Source organism: Tupaia chinensis, unplaced genomic scaffold (assembly GCF_000334495.1).
Source record: "Tupaia chinensis unplaced genomic scaffold, TupChi_1.0 Scaffold000573_1, whole genome shotgun sequence".
NCBI lineage: Eukaryota > Metazoa > Chordata > Mammalia > Scandentia > Tupaiidae > Tupaia > Tupaia belangeri.
This window is the reverse complement of record NW_006160087.1, coordinates 3,512,421-3,538,921: the sequence shown is the minus strand read 5'-3', so window position 1 is coordinate 3,538,921 and position 26,501 is coordinate 3,512,421. Positions and strand designations below refer to the sequence as shown.

The 26,501-nt window shown below is 47.5% G+C and overlaps 1 protein-coding gene across 7 annotated transcripts in view; it reads left to right on the top strand.

Moving 5' to 3' along the window:
• The window catches only part of ZCCHC17 (zinc finger CCHC-type containing 17), a 75,348-nt gene that overhangs the window by 32,068 nt on the left and 16,779 nt on the right, over nucleotides 1-26,501 (top strand). For 6 of the 7 annotated variants that reach the window (XM_006158131.3, XM_014591426.2, XM_006158130.3 and 3 more), the window contains 3 exons: nucleotides 11,392-11,492; nucleotides 13,096-13,187; nucleotides 23,323-23,423. In XM_006158131.3, coding sequence (XP_006158193.1) covers nucleotides 11,392-11,492; nucleotides 13,096-13,187; nucleotides 23,323-23,423 — 294 coding nt within the window. The remainder of the gene's footprint in view (nucleotides 1-11,391; nucleotides 11,493-13,095; nucleotides 13,188-23,322; nucleotides 23,424-26,501) is intronic. The other variant, XM_027775556.1, reaches the window with a different exon arrangement.

Sequence of the window (26,501 nt, the reverse complement as noted above, 5' to 3'; positions counted from 1 at the left end):
AATCCAATAGTGGCCTGTAGCTGGCCCTGGGTCATGGGCAGGCTCATGCCCGATGTGCTTAGGGACATCTCTGGACTTGAAGTGGGAACCTTCTCATGAGGGATTGGCGTGCAGAGTATTATGTTTTACTGCTGCACCAGCCCCTTATCTGTCTTTGAGTATGGCCATCCTGGTGGGTGTAAAGTAGCATCTCATTTTGATTTTACATTTCCTGATGGCTGACAGTGTTAAGTTCCTTTTCATATATTTATTGGTCTTCGTATATCTTCTTTGAAGAAATATGTATTCAAATTCTTTGCCTTTAAAAATCTCTTTTCATCATTTAGTTGCAAGAATTCTTTATATATTCTAGATTCTAATCCCGTATCAGATACGTGATTTGCACTCTTTTTCTTTTTTTTTGGAGAGGTTTTTGCTAAAGGGCTCCGCCAGAGAGAGAGACAGAAAGCGAGAAATCACCCCCAAGAGGGGATGGCCATGCCGCAATCCCTTCTCCTCCATTCTCCTCTCGGGATCTTGGACACACACACACACACACACACACACCCTCTACTCTCCTCTCGAGATTTTGCACACACACACACACACACACACACACACACACTCACTCACGTGCCTGGCATGAGTTTAAGCCACCAGGTCCAGGACTCGAACCACAGTTGATTACATGGGAATCCAGTGACGTAGCCATTATGCCCTCTGCTGGTCCCATGATTTGCACATATTTTTATGTAACATTGTTGAAATGGCAAAATTATTTAAATGGAGAATAGATTAGTGGTTAACAGGGATTAGTGAAGGAGTGTTACCTAGTGAGGGACCCTACTCTCCCACTCTAGGGACCTAAAGCAGGTCTGACCCTTTGCCACTCAGCAAAACACAGAGAGACAAAACCGATGAGAGAGGAAAGGAAAATTTATTACAGTGTGGCCATACCAGGAAGACATGTCAGAGTATCTTCCACTGGTCAGCCTACTGACAGGTGCCTTCATAAGGGAAGAATGCTCTGGGGATGTAGAAAAGCATAGATCACATTAATTTTTAGCTGGAGGCCACAATCAAGTGATTCCTCTTTGAGATAGGAGTTTCGGTTTTAGCCGGGTGCAGGGGTGGAAGGGTACAGTCAAATATTCATCTTCATGGCAGGAGTTTCGGTTTTTAGCTAATGGATACAATCTAATGATTCATCTTCAAGACAGGAGTTGCGGTTTCCAGCTGTGGCAGAATGTCCCTCCTTGTTTCAAGCTCCAGGTTGACTGTCTTTATAGAGTTCCTAAGAGAAATTTCAGATGAAGAATATCAGGCTAAGAGAAAAACAATTTTATGTTAACAAGATGGAGTCAATCTGGCTAAAGCAGGCCCCTGTTATGGGGAGGAGGATGGGAAACAAGTAGTGACATGAAGGATCCTCGCCACCCGTGGTGGTCCTGTTCTGTGTCTTGACTGTGGTGCCGAACCTGCACGTGTGGTATAATTTTATGGAATTAAGTACATACACACACACACACATACACACATGCAAACACAGATGAGTACCAGTGAAGCTGGGAATAACCTTTTAAAAATAATCATTTATTTGTTTTTATTTATTATTATTTTTTAAAAAATTTAATACAGAAAATGCTGTACGCATCCTTAATTTATTATAAAAGATACAAATGGACCATCAGTTGGAGAAAGATATGGGCTAAGGCCCAGTCCCAGGGGCTGGGGCCTCTTTCTGTGAGGTGAAGTACACTGTCCTTCTGTCGTAAGTGGATGTATTCGCCACCTCTCCAAACCCCATTGCTGAGGGCTCTATGTGGAAGCTATAAGGTATAGGCACGATTAATTAAATCTTTCCCATTGGTGATTGAACTCAATCTCCAGCCTCTCTTCTCACTCTGGAAGTCAGGCGGGATTGAAAGTTCGATCCCTTGGATCACCTGCTTGGTTACTTTGGCTACCAGCTCCTACCCTGAAGTTATCCATGGACCTGCGACTAGACAGCTCGTTATTATCGTTGAAAGAACTTAATGAATAACAGCACATGCATCCGATATGTAGGAGATTCCAAGGGCTTTTAGGAGCTCTTTGCCAGGAACCAGACAAAAAGACTATAATGTATATATTATATAATATCTATATCTATATACAAATATATTCCTTTTAAGTTGCCAGAGGGCAAGTTCAAGGGCTTGAGAAAGAGAGAGAGAGGGGTGGGGGAGAGAAGGCAGGGCTGGCCTTCCGGCCGCAGGGCTGGCCCAGATACAGATTTCTTGTATTAACATGTCAATCCAACATCCTAGTTGTGATCGCGTACTACGGCTTTGTAAAACGTTGCTGCTGGAGAAAACTGGGAAAAGAGTACATAGAACGTCTGTTATCTATTTTGGGTGCATGTGAGTCTACACTTAGCTCAGATATTTGTAAAAGTGGTTTAAACACTCAGAAGATCTGGGGCCAGCAGGTCGTGTAATGGTTAGATCGTGGCACTGCCACGCCCACGCGCTTGACTGCAGTCCGAGCTTGAACTCTGCAGCTTCAAACTCAGGCCAGGCTGCGTGCGAGCGTGCCCCAAGTCCTGAGAAGATAGTGGAGGAGAAGGGATTGGTGTCACCATCCCCCCCAGGGGGGTGATTTTTTGCTTTCTGTTTCTCTGTCTCTCCAGCGAGTGCATACACCCTATAGCCAAAAAACTCTTAAAAAAGGGAGGCGTGGTAGTTAGGGGCGCTGGACTCCCACATGGCCGACTGGTTCACATTCTGGACCTGGTGGCTTCCTTTCCTTCTTTTTTTCTGTCTCTCTGGTCAAATTAAAATAAATCAATCAAGTTAACTAAAATAATTGTTTTTAAAAAGGGGGGTGAGGAGGACCAGTAGATGGCGTAATGGTTGTGTCGTTGGACTTCTGCGTAGTTGACTGCGGTTTGGGTCTTGCCCCCAATGGCTTAAAACTCATGCCGGGCACATGTGTGTGCCCAGGATCCCAAGAGGAGAATGGAGGAGAAGGGATTGTGGCGTGGCCATCTCACCAGGGAGAGGGGTGATCTCTCGCTTTCAGTCTCTATAGCTCTGTCTCTCTGGTGAGTGCACATACTCTATACCAAAAATATCTTTCTGGGGAAGAAATTCTTATTTACTCATTCATTTATTTTACTTTGAACACACAGAGACAGAGGGAAGGTGAGAAAGCAATCCACCAGGTCTAGGACTTGAACCATGGTCAGCCTTGTGGGAGTGTCCACTGCCTTAAAATCTCTTTAAAAATAAAACAAAAAACAAAAAACACTTATAAGATCTTTGAAGGGCCAGCAGGTGGCGTGGTTGAGGTGCTGGCCGCCCACATGGCCGACCGAGGTTTGTGTCCCAAACCTGGTAGCTTGTCTTCCCTTTCCCTTTTTCTCTCTCTGGTCAAATTGAAAAATAGTAATAAATAAAATTAAATAATTCTAAAAAACAAAATCTTTGGGATTAGCAGATATTTTGAAGTTGCTGTTAATACCTAGTGCTGGGCAGTTTTATTCACTGTTAGGAGCATAAGTTATGACAGACTTGGGCCGGCAGGTGGTGTAGTGGTTAAGGGCACCACTGAAATCGGAAAACTAATCGGAAAGCTACCTCCGCGCCAGTGTAAGCACCGAGCCTGACCCGCCATGCCATGGGCTAGTTCAAACAACGCTGTTTGGTTTTTTCTTTTACATTTGCTGGAGGGTGCACGTGCTCTCACTGGGGGAGAAAGTGAGAACGCGTCCCCAGGGCGATGATTACACTGTAATCCATTCTCCATTCTCCTCTAAGGATGTCGGGCACACATGCTGGTGCTTGTTAAGCCTCGGGTCCATGACTTGAACCCTGCAGCCAGCCACGTGGGATCCAACCGCCTTAACTGCCTCATTATGAGCTGGCCCAGTGATAGCTATTTCTAAGACACTCTGATCTTATCGGAAATGGTCAATGGAAAGTTTTCACACGATTCGTGTCGGATTGCTGCCTGACTGATAGCAGTTGGAAAATACCATTGAGTATAAGAAGCTTTCCAAGTTCAGAGATGTTAGAGTGAGAGTACATCTGAAGAATGAATGGAAAAGGATAGATCTTAATTTACTAGCAGTGGAAAGATGTCCAAGATAAGAAAATGAAAAGACGTGGTGCAAAACGTGTATATAGTGTACTTGTACTCCTGGGCCCTGAAAGTAAGCATACAGGTGCCTGTGTGATGCTTGTATCGCGTGTGATAGAGGAAGAGTATGGGGAATGTTCGGATTGTTCAAATTGTCGTCAGCTCTGGGGAATTGGGTCTGCTAGGAGAGAAGTGCACATGGAAAAGGGACTTTTTCTTTTGTACCTTCCTGAGCGTTGGGTACTAAAGCCATGCTCCTGGCCGTGGAGATTGCTGTGCCACAGACGCAGCTTTGCATTAGAAATGGCTTCCCAGCAGTTTCAAGCTGGCAGCCAGTAGTCTGCAGTTAAGGTTTTCACTTCATGTCGGCTGGGATGTAATGATGTGGAACTCATCCGAACCCTACGGTGCACGTACCTCTTTCCACCTGAAAGCAGACTTTCTTCTCCTTCTTCTACTTCTTCTAATTTTTTTTAAACCTTTTTTTCCTTTTCTTTTCTTTCTTTCTTTTTCTTTTCTTTTTTTTTTTTTTTTTGCCATAAGATTTGTGCAGTTGCTGAAGAAAGACAGGGAAAGTGAGAAATTACTCACTGGAGGGATGGCCATGCTGCAGTCCCTTCTCCTCCATTTTTTCCCCGGGATTTTGGGCACAAGCATCCAGCCAGGTCTGGGACTTGAACTGCTGTCTGCCATGTGGGAGTCCAGTGCCCAGTGCCTTAACCGTTATGCCACCTGCTGACTCCGCAGACTTTCTTGTTAATGTACTTGCCATGACTGCTAGTGCCTGAATATCCTATTTCTGGGCATTAGTGTAGCTCTTTTTGGGGACTCTGGGAATGAATGGCCTGCTACTTCCCGGCAGTCAGTCTTGAACTCACTTATGTCCGTACCTGTCAGGTAGTGCCCCTGATTATGGCTGACAGCTTACAGGTGCATCTGGCAGTCTGACAGCTCTTTGGAGACGAGCCTCAGAGGAAGAGCTCAGGGAGCCACTTAACGAGGTGCAGGCCCTCTGAGTCCTCACCCTGGGGTCTTCTGTAGGGTTGGCTAACTCGAGCCGTTGACGTCTTTACACTGTATCTTAGCTTCTCTGCTTTCAGAGGGGGAAGACGGGTTATTATATGCCACCTGAAAGGACTGAGGTAGGAAATAACTGATCTAATCAGACCTTAGCATCTCTGATTCAGTAACATAGACTAATTTAAGTTTTCCAGATTTCTCAGCATTCTTTAACTACTACTGAGATGAAGACCTCTTTCTTACATTCACTTCTAAGCTAGGTTTTTTTTCCCCTCTCGTAGGGATGTCCAGTAGAACTTTCTGTGATGACGGAAATGTCTCATACCTATTCTGATTGGATGCCAGTCTCCAGCCCTGAGCCACCGCTACTTCTCTTTCCTTTTCTTTTTAGATTTTTGCTATTGGGCACATGCGTTCACTAGAGAGAGGCAGAGAGAGGGAAAGTGAGAAATGATCCCTGGGGAGGATGGGCATGCTGCAGTCTCTTCTCCATTCTGCCCTCAGGATTTAGGACATGCACACATGCCAAGCATGATTTTCAAGCCACCAGACCTGGGACTGACACGAAGGTCGAGGTCTGGGACCAAAACTGGGATTGGCCATGTGGGAGTGCAGCACCTGAACAGGCAGGCCACCTGCTCCACCACCATTTCTCTGGTCAAATCAATAACAATAACCACAAATGGAATTAATTCAATAAATACTTTTTTAAAAAGATTTTTGCCATGGGACATAGGTGCTCGCCCAAGAGACAGCAACAAAGAGACAGAAAGTGGGAAATCACCCCCCACCCCTCAGAGATAGGGCCATGCCGTAATCCCCCTTCCGTTCTCCTCTAGGGATCTTGGACACACAGGCAGATGTGTCCCTGGCATGAGTTTTAAGCCACAAGGTCTACGACTCAAACCGCGACCCTAGGTGGGAGTCTAGCACCGTAACCGTTACGCTATCTGCTGGTCGCGCTACCACTGCTTCTAATCAACCAGCTGTAAATTGGGGGACCCACTAGTCCCTCCTCAAATCTGATACTTGGCTAGAACAGCTCATAGAACTGTAGAAAACACTTTGCTTCCCTCTGCCAATTTATCGTGAGGATGCAACTCAGGACCAGCCATAGTGGAAGAGAGACATAGGCAAGGGACCGGTGGGGTGGGGTGAGACGAGTGGGGAGCGCTCATACCCACTCTGGTACACCACTGTTCCGGCACTGGGGTGTGGGTGTTCCTCACCCCAGACCTGACAGTCTCAAAGCTCTGCGTCCCCACCTCTTTTCTTCCCAGTCTTTCTGGTGACCAGCTCCATCCTGTAGCCATCTAGGGGCCTCACTTTGTCACCACACTGGCATAAAGTCAGGTGTTATTCAAAGGGACTTATGAATAGCAAAAGACCTTCCAATGACTTTTGAAATCTCAATAATTGTAGGAGTCCTTTGCGACAAAGAACAAATATATTTTGTGTTTTCCTGCATCTGTGCCATCCAGTTCCATATCTACTGATTTAAATTTTATTTAACTGAATTTAAACTTAAAACAGTGATATGGCTATTCACTACTGTAGCTGACAGAGAAGCTCGATGCAATTCAGAAGTTCTTTCTTTGGGCTGGTAGATGGTGTCATGACTACATGGCTGGACTCCCACATAGTTGACCATGGTTTCAGTCCCAGGCCTGGTGGCTTGAAACTCATGGCCGGTGCGTGTACATGTGTGCCCAGATTCCCAGGAGGAGAATGGGGGAGAGGGGATTGCAATGTGGCCGTCCCCCACAGGGTGACTTCTCACTTTCTGTCTTTCTCTGGCGAGCGTATGTACCCTATAGAAGAAAAATCTTTCTTTAAAAAAAAAAAAGATTTTTTGGGGGGCCAGCAGATTGCAAAGCAGTTATGTTGCTGGACTCCCACAAGGCCAAACGTGGTTCGAGTCCGGATCTGGCAGCTTGCTTTCTCACTTTCCCTCTTTCTCTCTGTCTTTCACTGTCCCTCTCTGGTCCAATTACAATACATACATACAGGTACACAGCCGGGCGGGCGCTCATGAGGCGTCGTTCGGGTCGCGTGTCGGGTTTTGGTTGCTGCAGTTGCAGGTGTCGCGCTCCGAGAGTGCCGCTGCCTCGCGAGCACTAGAGTGGGTACTAGGAAAAAGGTCATGCATGTGTCCGCGTCAGACCCAGCGACGACTGCTCACGAAGTGATCAGATGGAGACAGCAACAAAAGCGTGGATATTCAGTTACAAAAGATAGTGGGAGAGGGGTTGTCAATAGTCAGTAGACAGACTGGGCGTTCAAGGTGGACAGCGTTCTCCGCAATGCCTCCCGCAATGCCTGCCTCCCGCAATGCCTCCCGCAATGCCTGCCTCCCGCAATGCCTCCCGCAATGCCTGCCTCCCGCAATGCCTCCCGCAATGCCTGCCTCCCGCAATGCCTCCCGCAATGCCTGCCTCCCGCAATGCCTCCCGCAATGCCTGCCTCCCGCAATGCCTCCCGCAATGCCTGCCTCCCGCAATGCCTCCCGCAATGCCTGCCTCCCGCAATGCCTCCCGCAATGCCTGCCTCCCGCAATGCCTCCCGCAATGCCTGCCTCCCGCAATGCCTCCCGCAATGCCTGCCTCCCGCAATGCCTCCCGCAATGCCTGCCTCCCGCAATGCCTCCCGCAATGCCTGCCTCCCGCAATGCCTCCCGCAATGCCTGCCTCCCGCAATGCCTCCCGCAATGCCTGCCTCCCGCAATGCCTCCCGCAATGCCTGCCTCCCGCAATGCCTCCCGCAATGCCTGCCTCCCGCAATGCCTCCCGCAATGCCTCCCTCCCGCAATGCCTCCCGGACTCCGTTTAGCACTCGATGGCCATGATGGTAACTTAGTTAATTATTCTTGTCTTAGCTACGCACCTGAAGAGCCCCCTTGAGGAAGAGGTGCAAGTGTTTATAGTGAACGAAATAAAATACAACCTCATTTACAAAAAAAACAAACATACATATGTAAAGTTAAATAAACTAATTTCTTTTAAAAAATAGTAGAAATACATGTCGAACCTAACACAGTTGGGAGAACCCTGTGAGGGGGGGTGACCAGCTTATTCTGTCACTTTCCTGTGGTCATTGAGGAGCAAGCTTTTTCCATGTTGTCGGTTTTGTGGGTTTTTTTTTTCTTCCCTTCTTTTTACCAACAGACATTGAGATGCAGCTCACTCTGTTTAAGTGTGGTGTCGGGTTTGTCAAACATAACGGTAGACTTCATACGTCCTTTGAGCATTTGTGACTTGATGTCAGAACCCAAGTGCACACTGTTCTGAAGACCTCCCTTCCGTGTGAAGTGGTTTTGTTCGTTTGTTTCTGTCTCACCTCAGAACACATACCAGAACGGAATTACCCGTGTGTCCACGGCTCGTACGAGTTCATTGCTCCCTCCTGTAGTTGAAAAGGTAACATAGATGGGTTAAAAATGAAGTGGGGGGAACCAGCAGTTGGCGTAATGGCTATGTCGCTGGACTCCCATGTAGTTGACCGCGGTTCGTGTCCCGGACCTGGTGGCTTAAAACTCACGCCGGGCGCGTGTGCGTGTGTGCCCAAGATCCCGAGAGGAGAATGGAGGAGAAGGGATTGCGGCGTGGCCATCCCCCCTGGGGGGTGATTTCTCGCTTTCTGTCTCTATGTCTCTCTCTGTCTGTCTGGCGAGCGCACGCGCCCTACAGTGAAAATCTCTCCAAAAAAACAACAACAACAACAACAACAACAAAAAAACAAAAAACCAACTAGGAATTCACATCTTGAATATAGAAGAACTACAAATCAATAAGAATACAGGAAAACCTACAGAACAAACCTAATGTCTGGAAGTACATGGAAAGATTTAACTTCAATAATAACCTGGCATATCATTTTGCAAATATTAGAAGGTGCAATTTAGAAGGCAATAGAGGTTTTCTTTGTTGCATAAGTGTGAATCCTGCTACCCAGCAACCCCATTCCTAGGCATATATTACAAAGTAGTTCATAGAAGAACATTCATAAAGCAAATTCTTCTCGATTCTGCTTAGGGTAGCTATTGTCTGTAGCTATCGAAAATCTCTCAAAAAAAAAAAAAAAAAAGAAGTGGGTCTAATACAGGAGACTTGTCAGCCTCACTTGCATTCCTGTTCTGTTATTCACCAGCTTTGTGACCTTGGACTATTACGGAACTTCTAGATATTTCTTGCTGCACTCTGTCGGAGCTGACGCCCGGCTCCAGTGAATGGATGGGAGTGGTGTACCTGGTAACACCCGCCCGGAGGGAAGCCGTTTTACTTGCTGTCCTTTACTGTGCCCTTGCTCCAGCTCTTGGCCGCGTGTGTGTGTAACTATGAAATCCCTCCCAGGGGGTCGGACTGCCCCGAGAGTGAGAATGCCCCTCACAGAGCTGTGGTCGCCGCAGAGTCGGATGTCTGTCTGTGATTGCAGGGCTGGAAGCACCAAGTCTTAGACGAGAAAATCTGGGTGTGATTTCAGAGGAAAGGGATTGGGGTGAAACTGATTTAGGAGACGAAAATCTAATTGTGTGGTATTCTAGTGAGAGTCCATATGAAGAGGAGGAGCTTAGTGAAGATCGTAGCCCAGAAGGGCTAAGAAGTTGGGCGTGTTTATCACATCTCCCTCAGGGCAGAGATACATCCGGTGATAGAACTAGAGAGACAGAGGGACGGATTCCCTTATGAGGAAGCAGTATCCCTTACGCCTTCATGGAATGGAAAGGTATCTCAGCATTTGTATCTCTTTGGTTCTGATTCCATGTTGAAACAAGTTCTGATCACTGATCTGGTATTTCAGGGTTTTCATTCTGGGGGCAGCAAGTAGTTTGCTTAAATGAGAACTGAGAACCTCCTAGGTGTAAGAAAAGTATACCTTCAGGGGACCAGCAGTTGGCATAATGGCTATGTTGCTGGACTCCCACGTAGTCGACTGCGGTTCGAGTCCCGGACTTGGTAGCTTAAACTCACGCTGGATGCGTGTGCGTGCGTGCCCAAGATCCCGAGAGGAGAATGGAGGAGAAGGGATTGTGGCATGGCCATCCCCTTGGGGGGGTGATTTCTTGCTTTCTGTCTCTCTGTCTCTCTCTCTGTCTTTCTGGTAAGCGAACACAAAAGACAAAGAAGATAGCAAAAAAAAAAAATCTAAAAAAAAAAAAAGCGTACAATGTTAGTCCCTCAATCAGTCGCTGTGGTGACATTCTGGCTCAGGTGTTTGGGTGTGGAGTATCTGCATGCTGAAGTTACTGCCACACGCTGTAGTCCTGGCTCTGGCTTAGACCCTCCCCAGCTACAGATTTATGTGTCCAGGTGCCTGCCTGGCACTTGCATTCAAGACTGAGGGCTAGACCGTGACCCTTGTTTTATTCGTTGTGTAAGCTCTGGCCTATTGGTAATGAACTACTAACGTCTGCACTTTGAAAATCCTACACCCTAGGGACCAGCAGGTGCCATGGTGGTCAAAGTGCTGGATCCCACTTGGCCAGCTCTACTGTTTGAATCTTGGACAAGGTGAAAAACACACCAGCACATGTTCGTGCATGTCCAAAATCCAGCAAGGAAAATGTTGGAGAGGAGATTGTAGTGTGGCCATTGCCCTGGGATGTTACTTCTTACTTTCACTCTCTCCCTCCTTCTCTGTCTCTCTGTCTCTGTCCAGCAAGAGCATGCTCCCTAAGACAAATGTAAGATTATTACTGTAGAACAAGCTCTCAGAAGCAGTTGTGGGTGAAATCAGCAATTCCACTTCTTGGTTGCAAGGACAGAAACATTGCAGCACTGTTGTAGCCAGTGTGTGCAGGCTTCCTGGATGAAGCTAGCTGGACGGCTCTGGTGCTCAGATCAAGCCTGATGGCTTTGTCCCGTTTGCCAGCCCTTTTTGCTTCCCTCTGGCCTGCTTTGCCACCTGGTGGTAGTGATGGGTTTGCAGGGTTTTTGTAGTTGTAATCGTGACACTCCAGAGAAAGGTGATGGAGCAGTATTCTTGTGTTGGTCCCTGAAGCAGTCAGTTACTGTGACCAAGGAGGTGAGGTGCCTCGATGGACTAAGCTATGCGATTAGTTATTTTATCACATCTTTACTCACACTGAGCATTATTTTAGATAATGTTTCCTAGTTGGTCAGGTATAAAAAAGATCTCAAATTGTTTTAATTTGTAATTTTAAATTAATGAACATTTTCCCCTGGCATCCCCCACTCCTGTTTTCTTACCCAGTCATTCAGAGAGTGCTACTGCACATGCCTCCTGCTTTATTTTCTCTCTACTCGTACCCAGGTCTGGTCCATCGAACACACATGTCATCCTGCCGGGTGGATAAGCCTTCTGAGATAGTGGACGTCGGAGACAAAGTGTGGGTGAAGTTGATTGGCCGAGAGGTAAAGCTCTTGCAATTTTCATGTGTTTAGAAAGAATTAGCAAAAGTTGGTATTTTCTTGGTCTTTTATGATGATACGTGTGCAATTGGTAATTGTAGCAGATCACTTAATTTTTACATCCTGCCACTGTAATCTGTCGTGAACTGAGACTTTCTGGCTGGCGGTTCTGCAGAGTGAGAAGGAGGTCACCTGAGCTGCAGTGAGTGCGTGGCTGAGAAACCCCTGCCCTCCCTTTACCCACACGGCACGGGGGGAGAAGAAAAGAACCAGAAAGAAAAAAGGAAACTTAATCTGTGGAACCAGCCTTGATCATTACGGTCAGAGAATACTTGGCGGATCTCCTTCAATTGGACCAAAGAAAGAGGGCTGGAGAGCGTTCAGTCATTTCCTAGTGTCTGGCACCACGAGATGTGGGAAAGTGAGAAAGGTCTCAAAGGCTCTGTTAGTAACAGCTCACTGTGAAAGTGTAGCGCTGTGGTGTGGGTACGTGTGGGAGAGAGATGGACATGCACTGACTCCCGCTTTCTAGCAGAGAGTGGAAGGCATGAGCAGCCTGGCAAGCTGTTGTTCAACAGTATTTGAGTTTAGTATGTGCTAGGCTTGGCAGCTACGAGAGTGCGACCCAGACATCAACTACCCCAGCTAGTATAGCGTTTATGTAACATATAAGGAGAGAGATTTTAAGAAGTAAACATGTAAATGAAATAACTGCAAACTGTAATAGGTGTTCTATTGGGTTCAAACAATACTGAAGGTAGATGTGAATAAAGTAGTTAGGAGAGGGCTCTCTGAGGAGATGGTATCTGGGTCGAAACCTAGGGAAGGAGTTAGTTGGACTGGCTCCATAGCTTGGTCTTGGGCAGCCAGACCCTAGTAGCCAGCCGCACGACTCTAGTCCTGGCCCCAGCAGCTTTGCACACGCGTGCCCCAACGCCAGCAGGGTGAAGAAATGGAGAAGGGGTCGTGGTGTGAGCACGCCCCATTGGGAAGTGCTTTCTCCCTCCCTCTCTTTCTGTCTCTGGGGAGTGCACACGCCCGCTGACAAAAAGTGAAAGAGGGGAAAGAAAGGAATTCGTCCCATGTCCTACAAAGAGTTGAGATAAGAACATTCCAGGCCCAGAGAATAGCTGCCGGAGTGAAGACCGATGTGGGCTTCAGACGCTGCAGCAATCAGAAGACCAGCATGACTGTTGAGGTCTTCGAGCTTAAAGAACCTCTAGACCAAGTCCGAAAAGAGCTCTAGTCTCCTAGAATGTTCTAAAACCCATTCTGGGCTTAGAGATCGCTGACCCAGTCCCTATGCTGAACTTTTCTAGAAGAAACAGCTTTTATTTTCTGCTTAAATACCTCCCTAATTTTGGATTTCTGAGCAGCTATTTCTGTCTTTTCTTCAAAGGAATAGGAATGAGATAAAAACCAATTCCTAAAATACTTCAGCCACAGGGTCTGTGCCTCGTCGCACTCTCCGTGTTCCCAGCACCTTGTCCGTTAGAAGAGCTCTGTTGGTTAGGGTGATGAAAGCGTTGATTCTCAGATAACTGTAGACTGGCAGTCTAAATGATGTTCTTAGAGTTTTTGGTGATTTTGCTTTTGTCTTTTTCAGATGAAAAATGATAGGATAAAAGTATCCCTCTCCATGAAAGTTGTCAACCAAGGGACTGGGAAAGACCTCGATCCCAACAATGTTATCATTGAGTAGGTAAAAGGTTTGGGAAGGCTAAAGTCCTTCCACCCGAAGCATAGAACACTGCAGTAAATCAGATTGAGCTGGGGTGTTGGCCACTTGGGTAACCTTTGAGAGCTTTGGTTTTTAGTGGTAGATAGAGCGACACTAAGGTGAAATGCTAATCTGCAGAGCTCCTGCTTAGGAGTAAGCCCTCAGTAGCTGCCTTTCCTTCCCCGTCCTCTCTTTCTACATCTGCCTTTAACCAGCTAGCAGTAGGCACTTACCAGGTACTGTTCTGTGGTTCTCTCCTGTGATCTCTGTGCTGGGGCTAAACAGGTAGAGACCATGTGGAGGAAGGGCAGGGCAGTGCAGGAGTAGGAGCAGCCTCAGCAGGCGAGACCTATTGTGTTCTGACCCCGTACCTGCTGTCATCGTCTCTTCCGACCTTCGTTTGGGAGCGGGAGGTTGTCTATTTGTGTAGGTGACACAGGGAGTGCGCCGCCTCAAGTGTTCCTTGGACTTCTAAACAAAGGTTCTCGACTCCATCGAGGGGTTCCTGAGAGGTTTATTATCTGTTTGCAGAGTTCAGAAAGCCAACCAGAACCATACATTTATCTGTAGGTTAGCCATGCTTGTTTTTGTTGCTTTTGATGATAAAATAGCAGTTTTCCTCATATTAATTAGGTGCTGTCAGTGTCAGTTGTGTGATTATTTTAAAAAAAAAAACAAGGAAAAAGTAATAGATTTCACTTGAGTGGCATCTTCTTGCCAGAAAGTTTGGAAATCCCTATGTTTATAGTTCTGAGACAGATCTCTTTGGATTTGAAGGAATTTTACCTCAAAGTGAGGAGGCTGGCAGGTGGCAGTAGTGGTTGGGGCACTGGACTCTCACATGGCTGACTGCAGTTCAAGTTGTGGACCTGGCGGCTTCCTTACTTTCTCTCTCATCAAATTAAAAATAATAATAAATAAAATTAAAAGACAATTATTTTTTTAAGAGATTTTTGCCTTAGGACACATGTGGTCACGAGAGAGAGAGACAGACAGACATTGAGAGGGAAAGTGAGAAATCACCTCCTTCCCCAAAGGGGTGGCTACACTGCAGTCCCTTCTCTTCCATTCTCCTTCTGGGATCTTGGGCACACATGCACATGCACCCGGTGTGATTTTCAAGTCACTGGGTCTGGGACTTGAACGTGGTTAGCCATATGAGAGTCCAGCGACACAACCACTATGCCATCTGCTGGCTCTGAAAGACAAATAATTCTTTAAAAAAAAAAAAAAGTGAGGACCAGTCCTGTAGCCAAGTGGTTAAGGGAGCAAGATCCTACATGGCCAACCTTGGCTTGAACTTGGCCTTGACAACTTGAAATACACACCAGATGTGTGTGCGTGCCCCAAATCTTGACAGGCTGGAGAAACGGAGCAGGGATGGCGGCATAAGCATGCCTCATTGGGAAGCACTTTCTGCATTGCTCTCTCTCCCTCCCCTCCTTAGTCCCTCTGTCTCTCTCTGGTGAGTGTATGTGCCCTCTGGCAATGAAGACAGTAACGTCAGTAAACAGTCAAGTCAATGGGAAGGAGAGGAAGTGATGTCTATGAAGGGCATGCTGTGTGCCAGGCTCTACTCGGCAGTGTATGTTGGGTCATCAGGAAAGTCACGGGGCATTTTTGCAAAGGAGAATATGCCACGACCTTCCCTATGCCTACTACGTTAGATACAATTCCACAACACCTGTGAGGAGGGTGCTACGTCAGCGTCACTTTATAGTCCTACTTTCTAGCTGGGTGATAAGTAGCTTGCCTGAGTTTACACAGCAAATTACAGTGGGTCAGGGACTTAAACGTGGGCATCTCTAATAAAACCAGTGTCCTTTTCATTAGGTAATGTGCCTAGCTGTTGTTGCATGAGTTACAGAGCTTAAAAAAAATTTTTTTTTTTTTGAGAGGTTTTTGCCTTAGGGCACGTGCACTCTCTGGAGAGAGACACAGAAAGTGAGAGGGACAGTGAGAAATCACCCCCCGGGAGGATAGCCACAATCCCTCCTCTTCCGTTCTCCTCCTGAGATCTTGGGCATGTATGCACATGAGCCTGGCGTGAGTTTCAAGCTATGGGGTTCAGGACTTAAATTGCGATCGGTTATGTGGGAGTCCAGTGACGTAACCATTACACCATCTGCTGGCCCCTCAACTTAAAGAGGCTTTTTTGTTTTTAAGAGATTTTTGCTAGAGGGTGTGTGTGCTCGCCAGGGAGACAGAGACAGAAAGCAAAAAATCACCCCCCACCCAGGGGGATGACCACACTGCAGTCCCTTCTCCATTCTCCTCTCAGAATTTTAGGTATGAACACACACGCACCTGGGGTGAGTTTCAAACTGCCGGGTCTGGGACTCGAACCACAGTCGATTATGTGGGAGTCTAGTGACGTACCCATTACCCCATCTGTTGGTCCCAACGTACAGAGTTTTTAATATTTCTGTTTAATCTCTAAATATTGACATGTTTGTAGAGCTGATGATTGACAAAACACCTTACAATCCCAGCAGGAAATCTTTTTTTTTTTTGGTAAGATTTTTGCTATAGGATGCTTGCTCCTCACTGGAAAGACAGAGAAAGAAAGACAGAAAGTGAGAAATCACTACCCAGGGGAAATGACCATGCTACAGACCCGTCTCCTTCATTCTTTCGGGACTTTTGGGCACGCACACAGAGATGCCGGCTATTGAGTTTCAAGCTACCAGGCCAGGACTTGAACCACGGTCAGCCATGTGGGAGTCCAGCAATGTAACCATTATGCTCTCTGCTGGCCCCATCCTTTTTTTCTTTTGTTTTCTTTTTTTTTTTTAGAGAAAGTTTTGCTATAGGGAAAATGTACTCACTGGAGAGACAGAGACAGAAAGTGAGAAATCACCCCCCAGGGAGCATGTAACCCCTTCTCCATTCCCCTCTCAGGACTTTTAGGCACATACACATGCATGCCTGGGGTGAGTTTTAAACCGCCGGATCCGGGGCTCAAATGGTGGCCTTCCACTCGACAGTCCAGCGCCTTAACCATTATACTACTGTCCGGCCCCAGGTCGGAATCTTTTTTAGCTTAGAGCTCAGAAATGTTAAAGTCTGGCCCTTACTGATTGCATTGTAGTAAATTGCTTCTGCTCCGAAGAATCCTGTGCTATGCATACTCATTAACAAGCAAGGAATTTCCCAAAGTCACCTTTACAGTGGAAAAGCATAAAACAAGTAAGAGAGAAAAATCTGTCTCAGGAAAAGGGTAGAGAAGGGAAGGTCCTTCCTGGCCCGGGTTGTGTGTGTCTGTTTAGTCTGTCCCTGGGAATGAACAATGGCTGCAACAGGCACTTTTTTTTTTTTTTTTCCTTTTTTGAGAGGTTTTTGCTATAGGGCACGTGCACTCGCCAGAAAGACAGAGAGAGACAGAGAGACAAAAAGCAAGAAATCAACCCCAGAGGGGATGACCACGCCGCAATCCCTTTTCCTCCATTCTCCTCTCGGGATCTTGGGCACGCACGCACACACACCCAGCATGAATTTAAGCCATCGGGTCTGGGACTCAAACCGTGGTCAACTATATAGGAGTCCAGCGACATAGCCGTTATGCCAACTGCTGGTCCCTCACCTTTTGTTTTAGAGAATATATAAGACCCTTGAAAACGGGCCATGTCTTGTCTTCCTTTTTGTTTTTAATTTTATTTAACTTTATTTATTATCATAATTATTATTATTTAGTTTGACCAGAGAGAGAGTGAAGGAGAGAGGGAAAGTGAGAAATTAAGCCATCAGGTCTGGGACTTGCGCCACAGTCAGCCACATGGGAGTCCACCCTTAACCACCTTGCCATCTGCTGGCCCCCATGTCTTGTCTCTCGTAACCCGCAGTGCCTCATGTTTGGCATTGTTAAGTTAGTGCATGCATGCACTCATGTATTCAACAGGTACAAGGCAGCATGTAATTAATGCTGTAAGAGCGGCTTGGAGAGCGGGCTCAAGGCATTTGCTTGTACAGGAAAAGTTGATTTTTGGCCATGATGGTCAGAGGGGAGGTAGCACTGAGCTAGTCCTGAAAATGGATAGATTCGGGAACCAGCAGTTAGCGTAATGGCTATGTCTCTGGATTCCCATGTAGTCGACCGCGGTTTGTGTCCCGGACCCGGTGGCTTAGAACTCACACTGGGCGCGTGTGCGTGCGTGCCCAAGATCCTGAGAGGAGAATGGAGAAGGGATTGCGGCGTGACCATCCCCTCTGGGGGGTGATTTCTCGCTTTCTGTCTCTATGTCTGTCTCTGTCTGGCGAGCGCACACGCCCTATAGTGAAAAACCTCTCAAAAAAAAAAAAAAGAAAAGAAAAGAAAAGAAAATGGATAGATTCAGACCAGCAGATGGCATAATAGCTATGTCTCCAGACTCCCACGTAGTCAACCGCAGTTTGAGTCCTGGACCCGGTGGCTTAGACTCACACCTGGTGTGTGTGCGTGCGTGCCCAAGATCCCGAGAGGAGAATGCAGGAGAAGGGATTGCAGCGTGGCCATCCCCCCTGGGGGGTGATTTCTCGCTTTCTGTCTCTGTCTCTCTGTCTCTGTCTTTCTGTTGAGCACACGCGCCCTATAGCAAAAACCTTTCCAAAAAAAAAAGGAGTGGATAGATTTCTATCCGAGAGTAGGGAAGGAACTTTCTTCTAGACAGAAGAAATGGTATGAGGAAAGGCATGAGGCAGGAGAGCACATGGCACATCCATTGAGGAATCTTGTTCAGGGAAGGGGAGGGGTAGAGTGCTGACATGTACGCCTTGAAAGATAACATTAGGTCACGTTGTGGAGGGCCTTGGATATCAGTCAGGGCTTAAAATTGTTTGGAAGCTTTTGAGCGGGGGAGGTCCTGATCAGAATAATCTCCTCGGGCCCTGTTCTCCGAGCTGTGCCCTGCAGTGCTCAAGATCCTCACGCGCTCTCCAGCCACCCAGGTCACCCATCACTTCCCTTTCCACCGAAGTCTATCTTATATTTCATCCTCTCAAGCCCCAAAGCACTAACAGTCATCCAATAAGTGACTCTGCAAATGGAAAGTGGCCAAAAGTAGAGGCCAGACAGCGGCTCGGTGGTAACTGTGGCTCTGTGAGACAGTCTCCTGTGGGCGTGTGCGCACTGTAGAGGGACAGAGAGGGAGGAGGAGCTCCCATCACCTGTGGTCTCATCTCTCCGTCCTGTCAGGATTTGGGGTACTCACGCACATGCACACGTGTGCTGGTGTGTTACTGAAGCCACCATGGCCGGTGATTGGAATGTGCCACATTGACCATTCCTAATAGACTGTTTGCTATCGGAGGATAAAGTCTTACTGAGTAGTGTGAGAATCTTCTAGTACTGCTGGTAGTGCGTCAGGTTGCAGAGCTAGAAGCAGCATACTGACTGTGGTTCAAGTCTCTGGCCTGGCTGGTCTAGGAATGCCAGGCTCGCACATACACAGGACGCTGTGGACCAGACCACTGGAGGAGGGAGGCACAGCATGACCGAGCCCTGTGCCGGGCGCGTCTTTCTCACTCACTAGGTCTTCATGCATACACTCTGCCATGAATTTTTCCCTTTTGAGATGTTTGCCAGAGAAACAGAGATAAACAGAAAGTGAGAAATCCACCCCCAAGAGGAGATGGCCACAACACAGTCCCTTCTCCACTCTCCTCTCAGGATTTTGGGCTTGCATGCACGTATGTCTGGCATGAGTTACAAGCTGTTAGGTCTGGGACTTGAACTGTGATCAGCTACATGAGAGCTTGGTGCTGTCACCATTATGCCACCTGCTGCCCCGTCACGGATTCTTTAAACAGTGTTAAAAATCTTACGTGCAGTCCGAGTTTAAAGTTAAAGAGTTTCAGGTATAAAAAGAATATTTTTGGGTGAAGGGCAAAGAAAACTATTAACACTTGTTGTGTGCCAAGCTTGGGCTAGGAAGCTGGGAAAGCGAACACAAGTAAGGTACTGGAACTTACAGGGCCGCCCTCTGGGGAGTGAGAATATGTGGCGCAGTGAAGTGCGGTGTGCGCTAGGGTCAGAGTGTATGGAAGACACATCAGGGTTTGGGGAGGGTCAGCCAGTGGCATGGTGGTTAATCCCACATGGCTGGCTGTGCACTTTGAGTCTGGGACCCAGCGGCTTTAAAAACATGCTGGGTACGTGTGTGTGCACGTCCTATGGCCCAAGAGGACAGTGGAGGAAAAGGGATGGTGGCAAGGCCACCCTCATCCCCCCCGGCGGTCATTGCTCACTTTTCCTCTCCTTTCAGGTGAGCGCACATGCCCTATAGCAAAAATTTCAAAACGAAAAAAAGGTGATTGAGGGCCAGCCCTGTAGTGTAGCAGTTAAACACAGCATAAAGGAATTCAGACCCCACATGCAGACTACGATTCAAATCCTGGCCCCAGCAACTTGGAAAACACGCCCGGTATGCATATGTGCGTGCCTGCACAAATCTTGACAGGATGGAGAAACGGGGGAAGGATTGCGGCATAGTCATGTCATTGAGAGTGCTTTCCCTGTCTTTCCTTTTTTTCCTTCTCTCTCCTCTCTTCCTCCTTCTCCCTCTCCTCCCCTCTCTCCCACTTCCCCCCTTTAGTGCTCACATCCTCCAATCGAAAAAGAGAGCGAGAGAAGTGTGACAGGGCTATGGTCTTCAGTCGCATGTCTCCCGAGTGTTCATTTAGCAGGTAGTGTGTGTTACAGAGCGAACGCTGTGACAGCCGGAGTGTTCTCACTGTGCCGGAAGGAGTGCAGATTGGTTAGCTGTCCTCTGAAGCTGATGCCCTAAAGCCCAGCAGTTGCACTCCTATGTGGAACTAGGCGTTTCCCAGTAGGCACAAATATGTCCAGCGAAGACAAGTTCTAGAATGTTCATAGCAGCACTCTTCGTGGGAAAAATGACTCCAGCACCCACCAGGAGTGGAGCACTGTATGGTGATGATAATGAGCAGTCATAACCGCACGTAACAGCGTGGATAGATGGCACAGATGAGCAGGTCCCCACACAGAAGTGTTGTATTCCGTGACTCTACATATGTAACTTACAGAGGGGGTCACACAAACGTGCTGTTCAGAATCAGAATGGTGTTCCCCTTTGGTGACTAGAGGGGGCGTGGGCTGGCTTCATGGGTCTGTTCAAGGTGTGAAAATCAAACAAGCCGTGCACATAAGGCAAAATCTTTTTTTATGAGAGATTTTTTGCTATTGGGCAGGTGTACTTGTGGGAGAGACAGAGAGACAGAAAGTGAAAACTACCCCCCGCCAGGGGATGGCCACACTGCAGTTCTTTCTCCATTCTCCTCTGGGGATCTCGGGCAAGCACGCACACGCGCCCGGTGTGAGTTTTAAGCCACCAGGTCCGGGACTTGAACCGCGGTCAACTACTTGAGAGTCCAATGACTCCCATTACTCTGTCTGGTCCAAGGCAAAATCTTTTCTATGTACGTATTACACACTTGGTCAGAAGTTTAGAATTTATTCTTTTTAAAATTCTTTCTTTCTTTCTTTTTGCTATAGGGTGTATGCACTTGCCAGCGAGAGACAGGAAAAAGGGAAGGAAAGTGAGAAATTCTCCCACCCTTCCAAGGGGGATGGTCACACCACCGTCATGCCTTCTCCTCCGTTCTGTTCTCGGAATTTTAGGCACACATACACATATACCCAGCATGATGTTCTAGCCATCAGCTCCCGGTTTCAAACTGTGCAGCCATCCCTGTAGGATCCAGCACTTTAACCTCCATGCCACTGCTGGCCCCTAGAATTTTTTTTTTAGATGTATTTATTGGGAGCAGCAGATGGCATTATGGTTACGTCGCTGGAATCCCTTGCACTTGACCATGGTTGGAGTCCTGGACCCAGCACCATAAACTCACGCCAGGCGCGTGTGCATGTGCCTAAGATCTGTCTCTCTGGCAAGCATAAGCACCTATAGCAAAAATCTCTCTATTAAAGAGGGAAAAAATAATTATTTATTTTAGTTTATGTTTTTGTTTTTCTTTAATTTGCTATAAGTCATGTGCACACACCAGAGAAAGACAAGGGGAAAACGAGAAGGAAGCCGCCAGGTTTGGGACCTAAAACCACAGTCAGCCATGTGCGAGTTCTGTGCTCTAACCACCTCTTCTCCTACCAACCCTCCAGAATTTGTTTTTAAAGTTTATCCATTTGTGTTTTTCTTTCTCTCTCTCTCTTTTTTATTTTATTTATTTATTTTTTTAGATTTTCTCTAGAGGGCACATGTGCTTGTTGGAGAAACAGAGAGACAGAAAGCAAGAAATCGCCCCAGCAGGGTGGCCACACTGCAATCCTTTCTCTGTTCTCCTCTCAAGATTTTTGGATATGGGGAACCAGCAGTTAGTGTAATTTTTGGATATGGGGAACCAGCAGTTAGCTATGTCACTGGACTGCAGTTCTCGTCCCGGACCCGGTGGCTTAAAACTCACACCGGGCATGTGTGCGTGTGTGCCCAAGATCCCGAGAAGAGAATGGAGGAGGAGGGATTGCGGCGTGACCATCCCCCCGGGGGGGTGATTTCTCGCTTTCTGTCTCTATGTCTCTCTCTGGCTGGCGAGTGCACGCACCCTATAGCAGAAAACCTCTCCAAAAAAAAAAAAAAACATTTTTGCATATGCATGTACACGTGTCTAATGTGAGATTTAAGCTGCCAGGTCCAGGACTCGAACCATGGTCAACCATGTGGGAGTCCAGTGGCTTAACCACTATGCTACCTGCTAGCCCCAGAAGCTTTCATTTTGAAGATGTGCTGTGGGAAGGCTGGCCCAGTCTAATGGTTAAAGGACCAGATCCCACATGGCTGATTCGAATCCTAGCCTTGATTGCTAAATGTACATGCCGTTCATGTGTTCATGTCCCAAACCCTGAAAGGTTGGAGAAATGGAGGAGAAGAGATTGCAGTGTAAGCGTGCCCATTGGGGGGCACTTTCTTTTTCCTCTCTGTTCCTCTGTCTCTCTCTGGGGAGTTTTTAAGTAATTTGTTTAAAGTACCATGGGAGGACCAGCAGATGGCATAATGGTTGCGTCGCTAGACTCCCACAGAGTCAACTGCAGTTCAATTACTCTTTTTTTATTTATTATTTTTTTTGGAGAGGTTTTTGGTAAAGGGTGCATGTGCTTGCCAGAAAGAGAGACAAAGAGACAGAAAGTGAGAAATCACCCCCCCGGGGGAATGGCCACACCACAATCCCTTCTCCTCCATTCTCCTCTTGGGATCTTGGGCACACACACACACACACACACACACACACACGTGCCCTATGTGAGTTTAAGCCACTGGATCTGGGACTCAAACTGCGGTCGACTACATGGGAGTCTAGCGACATAGCCATCCTGCCAACTGCTGGTCCCTGCAGTTCAATTCCTGAACCCAGTGCCTTTGAGCTCATGCTGGGCATGTCTGCTTGTATGCCCAAAATCCCAGGAGGAGAATGGAGGGGAATAGATTGTGATGTGGCCAGCCCTCCAGGGGAGTGATTTCTCACTTTCTTTCTCTGTCTTTCTGTGTCTCTAGTGAGCACATGCGCCCTATAGCAAAAATCTCTTAAAAAAACAAAAGTACCGTGGGAATGTGAACAGAGATTAATGCTGGCTGAGAGAAGAAGCCTTGGAGGAAGGAGAGGTGATAGCTGATCCTAGCTGTGAGGTATCTGGGTGTAGTGAGGTGCTGAGGTGTGAGCAGGAGAGGAAGGGGAGCATTTCAGAGCCAGGGGACTGTCTGAGCAAAGGACAGCGAGCCATCTGGAGGAGGTGACGTAGTCTTGTTTGGCCAGAGCATACTGCATAAGGAGAGACAGGCTGGAAAACTCGGTCAAAGACAGATGAGGAGTGCCCTGATAACGGTTGTAGTGTGTTCAGATTGGTGAGTAATTCTGTTTTCATCCTCTGTGCGTTAGTGAGACGAGGCCTAATTTTATTTGTAATTGTTCACTGAAAGCCCTGCCCTGAAAGGAGAATTCTGGGCTGTTCCACATCCTTGCTTTCACTGCCTGTCTCCTGCTGCCCACCCCTTTCTCTCCTTCTGCTGAAACCAAACCCAAACAAACCCGACGCCCCGACGGCCAGCTTTACTTTGTAGCACCTCTGACTGCATCTCAGGGCCAGCAGTCAGTGCTGTTTCATTCCAGGCAGGAAGAGAGGCGGAGGCGGTCCTTCCAGGACTACACGGGGCAGAAGATCACCCTTGAGGCTGTCCTGAACACTACGTGCAAGAAGTGTGGCTGCAAAGGTAAGCGGGGGCTCCTGTTCCATCCCCTGCACAGGCGTCCCTTCCTGGGTGACGGAGGCAGCCCCGCAAATGTAGCTCCCCGTGGCTTCAGGCCACGTGAGGGCCTCACCTGCTCGTGCTCTTATTCCTGCCAGGCTCACCCCAGAGTTCCTGGCTTGGTGCCTTCTGTGTCCAAGCACTACCCACCAGCACGCCCTCCCCTGAGCGGCTGTCCTGCCTGGGCAAGGGCCGTCGGTGATGATCAGCCCTCTACGTTTATCTCCGAGGGTGATTGTTGTTCTGTAAAAATGAAGTACCTTGGAGATCAATTCTTTAAGGATTCCAGCTTACACCCTTTCTTCCTCATCTTTACTTCCAGCTCCAGAGTTCTCAGTAAATCCTCCGTATGAACACGGTCCAGCATGTCACTTCATTTTAGCTATTTCCTCAGGTTTTCTCTCGTCCTACTCCAGACACTTGAAAAGCTCTTTCAGCCCGATGCCGTGCTGGAGCTGAAATGAGGGTGATTGTCGCGTCTCGTTTCAGAGTGAGCTATTGCTGCCCCTTGTCCCTAGCCTTCTGTCCATCCTGCTCTGTGGATTTTTCTGCAACAGCTTGTAGCAGATTGATCGGGTGAAGTTGTGGGGTTTCGCACCTACTTATCAAAGTGTAGAGAAAGGAGGGGAACGGTGAAACTGAGAGGAAGAGTACCTCCTTGGGGATTGTAGAAGCCTGTGAGTGTCCCAAAACTCTGCTGGATTCCCCTTTCAGATATGTCCAGCGTCCGGACCCAGAGGTACAAAGTCATTTCACTTAGCTTTTTTTTTTTTTCTTTTTTCCATCCAGAGTACACTGTATATTGTCTCAATCAAGCACATCAACATACATGTTATTGTCAACAAATAATTTTCCATTTGTTTCCTGTATGTGTTGCTTCCCTCTCCATCCTTGATTCCCTATCTCTTACCCTCTGCCATCTCCCACTCCTGCAGTTCAATTCCTGAACCCAGTGCCTTTGAGCTCATGCTGGGCATGTCTGCTTGTATGCCCAAAATCCCAGGAGGAGAATGGAGGGGAATAGATTGTGATGTGGCCAGCCCTCCAGGGGAGTGATTTTTCACTTTCTTTCTCTGTCTTTCTGTGTCTCTAGTGAGCACATGCGCCCTATAGCAAAAATCTCTTAAAAAAACAAAAGTACCGTGGGAATGTGAACAGAGATTAATGCTGGCTGAGAGAAGAAGCCTTGGAGGAAGGAGAGGTGATAGCTGATCCTAGCTGTGAGGTATCTGGGTGTAGTGAGGTGCTGAGGTGTGAGCAGGAGAGGAAGGGGAGCATTTCAGAGCCAGGGGACTGTCTGAGCAAAGGACAGCGAGCCATCTGGAGGAGGTGACGTAGTCTTGTTTGGCCAGAGCATACTGCATAAGGAGAGACAGGCTGGAAAACTCGGTCAAAGACAGATGAGGAGTGCCCTGATAACGGTTGTAGTGTGTTCAGATTGGTGAGTAATTCTGTTTTCATCCTCTGTGCGTTAGTGAGACGAGGCCTAATTTTATTTGTAATTGTTCACTGAAAGCCCTGCCCTGAAAGGAGAATTCTGGGCTGTTCCACATCCTTGCTTTCACTGCCTGTCTCCTGCTGCCCACCCCTTTCTCTCCTTCTGCTGAAACCAAACCCAAACAAACCCGACGCCCCGACGGCCAGCTTTACTTTGTAGCACCTCTGACTGCATCTCAGGGCCAGCAGTCAGTGCTGTTTCATTCCAGGCAGGAAGAGAGGCGGAGGCGGTCCTTCCAGGACTACACGGGGCAGAAGATCACCCTTGAGGCTGTCCTGAACACTACGTGCAAGAAGTGTGGCTGCAAAGGTAAGCGGGGGCTCCTGTTCCATCCCCTGCACAGGCGTCCCTTCCTGGGTGACGGAGGCAGCCCCGCAAATGTAGCTCCCCGTGGCTTCAGGCCACGTGAGGGCCTCACCTGCTCGTGCTCTTATTCCTGCCAGGCTCACCCCAGAGTTCCTGGCTTGGTGCCTTCTGTGTCCAAGCACTACCCACCAGCACGCCCTCCCCTGAGCGGCTGTCCTGCCTGGGCAAGGGCCGTCGGTGATGATCAGCCCTCTACGTTTATCTCCGAGGGTGATTGTTGTTCTGTAAAAATGAAGTACCTTGGAGATCAATTCTTTAAGGATTCCAGCTTACACCCTTTCTTCCTCATCTTTACTTCCAGCTCCAGAGTTCTCAGTAAATCCTCCGTATGAACACGGTCCAGCATGTCACTTCATTTTAGCTATTTCCTCAGGTTTTCTCTCGTCCTACTCCAGACACTTGAAAAGCTCTTTCAGCCCGATGCCGTGCTGGAGCTGAAATGAGGGTGATTGTCGCGTCTCGTTTCAGAGTGAGCTATTGCTGCCCCTTGTCCCTAGCCTTCTGTCCATCCTGCTCTGTGGATTTTTCTGCAACAGCTTGTAGCAGATTGATCGGGTGAAGTTGTGGGGTTTCGCACCTACTTATCAAAGTGTAGAGAAAGGAGGGGAACGGTGAAACTGAGAGGAAGAGTACCTCCTTGGGGATTGTAGAAGCCTGTGAGTGTCCCAAAACTCTGCTGGATTCCCCTTTCAGATATGTCCAGCGTCCGGACCCAGAGGTACAAAGTCATTTCACTTAGCTTTTTTTTTTTTTCTTTTTTCCATCCAGAGTACACTGTATATTGTCTCAATCAAGCACATCAACATACATGTTATTGTCAACAAATAATTTTCCATTTGTTTCCTGTATGTGTTGCTTCCCTCTCCATCCTTGATTCCCTATCTCTTACCCTCTGCCATCTCCCACTCTTCCCACACTGTCTCTGGTATCTATATTTACTTTCTATACTGTTTCCCCCCATTTTTTTATTGAATTACTAAAGATCTTAATTAATCTAAATATTGTCATAGCAAACACAGCCGATATATACATTTCCATGAACCCAAGTCTAACTTTAGGCATCCTATAAAGTAGCACCTAGCTGGGGCTATATATCTTACTGTGGTCATCGAATGGATTTTTTTTTTTTTCCTGAAACTTCTTTTTTTTTTTTTTTTGTAACTTAATTTACATTCTTT